At 55.8% G+C, this 5,073-nt stretch overlaps 2 protein-coding genes across 2 annotated transcripts in view; both read left to right on the top strand.

Moving 5' to 3' along the window:
* MAFB (v-maf avian musculoaponeurotic fibrosarcoma oncogene homolog B) overlaps positions 1–2,829 on the top strand; it is a 4,160-nt gene extending 1,331 nt beyond the window's left edge. Inside the window, exon 2 of the mRNA XM_010829238.1 lies at positions 12–2,829. Coding sequence (XP_010827540.1) covers positions 12–825 — 814 coding nt within the window. The 3' untranslated portion in view covers positions 826–2,829. The remainder of the gene's footprint in view (positions 1–11) is intronic.
* A 1,713-nt stretch (positions 2,830–4,542) lies between these two features.
* The window catches only part of LOC104980495, a 13,267-nt gene continuing 12,736 nt past the window's right edge, over positions 4,543–5,073 (top strand). The window contains exons 1-2 of the mRNA XM_010829239.1: positions 4,543–4,600; positions 4,661–5,014. Of these exons, the coding sequence (XP_010827541.1) occupies positions 4,543–4,600; positions 4,661–5,014 (412 nt within the window). The remainder of the gene's footprint in view (positions 4,601–4,660; positions 5,015–5,073) is intronic.

Genomic DNA, 5,073 nt, shown 5'->3' on the forward strand with positions numbered 1-5,073 from the left:
CCGATCTGAAGCTGGGCGTCGTCCACACCGCTCAGCACGCCGTGCAGCTCGGTGCCCTCGTCGCCCAGCTTCAGCCCCACTGAACAGAAGACTCACCTTGAGGACCTGTACTGGATGGCGAGCAACTACCAGCAGATGAACCCCGAGGCGCTCAACCTGACGCCCGAGGACGCGGTGGAGGCGCTCATAGGCTCGCACCCAGTGCCCCAGCCGTTGCAGAGCTTCGACGGCTTCCGCGGCGCGCACCATCACCATCACCACCACCACCCACATCCGCACCACGCGTACCCCGGCCCCGGAGTGGCTCACGAAGAGCTGGGCCCGCACGCGCACCCGCACCATCACCACCACCACCAAGCGTCGCCGCCGCCGTCCAGCGCGGCCAGTCCCGCGCAGCAGCTGCCCACTAGCCACCCCGGGCCTGGCCCGCACGCGGCGGCCGCGGCGACGGCGGCTGGTGGTAGCGGCAGCGTGGAGGACCGCTTCTCCGACGACCAGCTCGTGTCCATGTCCGTGCGCGAGCTGAACCGCCACCTGCGGGGCTTCACCAAGGACGAGGTGATCCGCCTGAAGCAGAAGCGGCGGACCCTGAAGAACCGGGGCTACGCCCAGTCGTGCAGGTATAAACGCGTCCAGCAGAAGCACCACCTGGAGAATGAGAAGACGCAGCTCATTCAGCAGGTGGAGCAGCTTAAGCAGGAGGTGTCCCGGCTGGCCCGCGAAAGAGACGCCTACAAGGTCAAGTGCGAGAAACTCGCCAACTCCGGCTTCAGGGAGGCGGGCTCCACCAGCGACAGCCCCTCCTCTCCCGAGTTCTTTCTGTGAGTCGTGGCCGCTCCCGGCCCCCGCCCTTGCCCCGGCCCGGACTCCCCCGTCCCGTATCCCTAGCCCCGGACTCCCCCGGACCCTGTCCCTGCCACGGCCCCAGCCTTGACCTGTTCGACTGGAGGGAGGAAGGGCGCGCGGGACGCGGGCGACGGGAGGGCGCGCGGGCAGGCAGGGGACCTTGGCCAAATCGAGCGCGGCGCGCGCCAGCGCCGCCTCCTAGACTCGAGCAGAGCCAGAGAGAGGCAAGGGGGTGGGAAGTCCCAGAGCAACTTTTCTCCAGGCTGGAGGGCGGCAAGGCATAGTCGCGAGGAGTCGCCAAGGCCGTCTGGAGACTCCTGGCTTCCTGAACTTTTGCACGTTAAGCCGGGGCAGCTGCCTCAGTCCGGAGCGTAATCCAGCCCAGCAACAGAGCAGCGAGGAGAGGAAAGGAGAAGGGACCCTGGCGGCCCGTTCCGGCAGGCGCGAGGCGAGGCTGAGCGAAGGAAGGACAGAGGCGGACCTCTCTGTCCTGGGTCCGGAGAACACTGGCTTTCAGCCCCGAGACGCGGGCCTCAGTTAGGACGTTCTGCGCGCAAATCTCATCAATTTTATTGCCTGCTCGATTATATAGAAAAAAATACGAAAATCTGCATTAAAAATATTAATCCTGCATGCTGGACATGTATGGTAATAATTTCTATTTTGTACCATTTTTCTTGTTTAACTTTAGCATGTTGTTGATCATGGATCATAACCCCCTTGTTTTCTTTGGGTGAGAAGGATCGCAGTTCGGAAACTCCGGCGGGCGGCCGCCTGTCCGGTTGCAGTCTATCGGCTGTCGGCTTGTAAATACCCGCCCCGCCAAACCGCTTAGAGGACGTGGCAGCAAGTGGAGTGTCTTTGTTTGGGTTTATTATTATGGCATTTTTTTTTTTCTTTTGTAAGTAAAAAAAAGTTCTGGGTATTTGCATCAGAAAACAACTTTGTCTTGGGGCACCCTTGGAAGTTGCATGTTGTCTCCCCCTCCCCCACCCCCTTTGGTCCTCTCTTCCTCCGAGTTTGTTTTCAATTTTGTTTTTGATGGGAGAAGGAGGACTGGGGTCCCAGTTCCTGAGTGCCAGGGCAGGGCAGTTGCTGAGTACCAGTGTGTGCAGAGTTTCACACTCGGGAGGTACAGGAGTGCCTTCCTGTCAGCTGGTCTTAGGGCTCAATTGACACCCCTAACAAGAAAAGGAGGGAAAGCAGGTCTTGTTTGCTTTTTAGTGCAACCAGAATCACTCCCAGGGTCCCCACGAAACCCTCCAGGCCGGCACTCATTGCTGGGGCCAAAGAGCTCCTAGGGCTATCGGCTTCACCAGCCCGGACAGCCCAACTTATGTTGAACCTACTGCCACACTCAGAAAGTACCAGAAACCCCAACACTGGCAAGACATTTTGCAACTTTCAAGTGCGTTCTTTAGATCTATATGTTACGTGTGTTTTCTTTCCCTGCTTTGGAGATGGCGGGCGAGTTATTGGTGGTGTTACCCCCTCCCCCACCCCTTCAGTTGTATAGTAGTTATAGGGAAGATCTGGGTGTTTTTCTTTATTATTACTTTTTTTCTCCCCTGCAGGTCAGTAAGAGGATTTAAGTTGCACTGACAAAAATACCAAAATGAAAGCGTATTTTTTAGTTCTCATTTGAAATTGCTGGCGCTGCTGGCCGGATGCATTTTTGAGTTTGTATTAGTTGATAAATTAACAGTAATAACAAGATTGTATGAACCGCATGGTGCTTGCAGTTTTAAATATTGTGGATATTTGTCCTGCATTGGAAACGAGCTTCGGTTTTTACAGATTCAACTGTGTTGAAATCAAATTTGCCACAACAGAAATTGTTTTTATTTCATGTACAATAAGGGATCAATTTCAAACCCTGCTTATGATATGAAAATATTAAAACCTAGTCTATTGTAGTTTTATTCAGACTGGTTTCTGTTTTTTGGTTATTAAAATGGTTTCCTATTTTGCTTATTAAAACCATGGAAATGGTGTTTATTTAGAGGATTCTGCGTTCGCCTGACTTTTCTTCTCTTGCCTCTTCAAGAGTTGATCCAATTTGAGGGGCACTCTCACCCCTTCCTTGGCCGGTGGAGAAACAGCCCAAGTCTGGGCAGACCTCTCTGTTGAGTGTGTGAGTGTGTGTGTACCTGAGCCTTAAATGTGTTTTCTGCTTCTCACCCTAGGTATAGACACCGGTCAGGAGCCGGTGTTCGTGAGCAGAGAGGGGGCCCATGCCACTTTGGCGGAGCTTTCAGGCTTGGGCACCAGGATTGGCCTGCTAGCCTACTGGTTCTGAGGTTGGCCAAAACCAGGAAGCTGGGAGTTGTCACCCTGATGGGGAAACAGGGTATTTCTGGCAATCAGGCTCGCTGGCCCTGCCATGTCCAGCCTGGTGCATCGGCTGGGGGCAACCAGATTTGCCCTAGAATGCCTGCTCTAAGTGGAGGCCCAGCCCCTTCTCCCCGCAGGGCCTTTGGAAGCAAGTGGAATCTAGTATGAGGTCTTGGGGTGGAAGACCCTTCAGACAGGAAGCCTGTCCCTGCAAACCTGTTTGCTGCCACTTGGGCCTGGAGTGGTCAGCCCCCAGAAGGACTGAAACAGGATTTCAATGACTCCCTAAACCAGGGGTTGGAGGGGGTTGGGGCATCATTCTAGGCCAGCGACTCTGACCCTAAGTCCTTCACTGGGAGGTGGTCCCAGAACCTGTCCTTACCCAGACTCTTAGAGAAGGCAAGGTCACCTGCCTAGGTTGTCCCAAGCCCCTCTCAGCCGTCTTAGAACCCCATCTATAATTCTGGGTAGTAACCACCGCCCTCCCACTACCTCCAGAAGAATTCTCTTGCTGCTTTGGCAACAGCAGGTTCCATGGGATTTCTGATCTCCTTAGACACAGCATCTGCAATTCGGAAGACTCAGCCTTCTAGTCTCGGGTCCTAAGGTGGAGCTTTAGTACTTGAATGGGGAGATGCAGGAATCCCAGAAAGTAGAACCCCAGCCAGGGACTAGAGCTGGAAAGAGCCAAGGAGAGGGTGAAACTACCAGGGAATAGATTTTGGCTCAGTCCCTGGAGACTTGGGATTGGTAGCCAGGGTATAAGAAGGGCAAAAATCCCTACAGTAAGGATGCAAATACCAGCAGTAATTTACATTTAGCAGTGCTGTGGTGTTGTTTAGTAGGAGAGAAGTGGAAGATCCTAGCTCGGGTTAAATTCCAAGGCCCAGTTCATTCACCAACCTAAAGAGGTACATGGCAGGGAAGGCTTTGGCTGAGGGGAGAATGGAAGTCTGGCAGTGGGGTGACTGCCCGTGTGCGCTCAGCAGAAGGAGCAAAGGGCTATGATTAGTTGGGTAACTGCGTGCACAAGTGCACATCCACAGAGTAAGAGTGTGCCGCACTTGGACAAGCGTACCCACTTGTCCCTTTAGGGCAAAAAAAGGTCTGGCAGGTGGAGTTCTGGAAGAAACCAGGAAAGGCGTCCCTGTGGGACCAGGCGGGATCCTCAGGACTCCGTGGGGTGGAGACTGGAGACTTGACTTGACTCTCTTTGGAATGGTCCCAAGCAGACTGGCACCCTCCACCTCTAGAGTCACCTGGACTCTGCCAGAAAAGCCTTGGAGGCTGGGGAGGGTTGCAAACTCCAAAGCACCAGTTTTCTTTCCCCAGAGCACAGACACAGACACAACCCAGCGACCGATGTCATCACAGTGCCTCCAGAACAACGCGGTGGCTCAGGCCGGTGTAGAGTGGCCAAGTGCGTCTCTGAGAAGCTGGCAGTCCCACGACACAGCCCTAGTGACACACTGACGCGCAGATACACAGACATCCCCATCTCGCATCCACACTGATGCCGTCGCAGACATTGTAACTCCCTGCGCCACCCATATTCGGAGCACCTACCAGCCAGGGCGCACGCAGGCGAAAGCCGGGCAGAGCGGGCAGCGCGCGGGAGGAGCGCGGGACCTCGGGAGCCTTCAGGGCGGGCTCGTCCAGCAGGCAAGTCCCGGCCCGCCGCCTCAACGCAGACCCGGCGCCCAGATGCTCGGGGAAAGCGACCGGTTCCCGACGTCCTTCGGCTCGTCCCTCCCCGGCGGCGCTTTGCGGACCGGAGGCTCCTTGCGGTTCCCACCACTCCCCGCCGCCTGCGGGCTCCTCGCGACCCTCCGAGGCCCGGGAAGGAAAAAAAAAAAAAATCCTCCCCACGCCGGCAGTCCTCCACGCCAGCAC

Source organism: Bison bison, unplaced genomic scaffold (assembly GCF_000754665.1).
Source record: "Bison bison bison isolate TAMUID 2011002044 unplaced genomic scaffold, Bison_UMD1.0 scf7180017864500, whole genome shotgun sequence".
NCBI classification, from domain to species: Eukaryota; Metazoa; Chordata; class Mammalia; order Artiodactyla; family Bovidae; genus Bison; species Bison bison.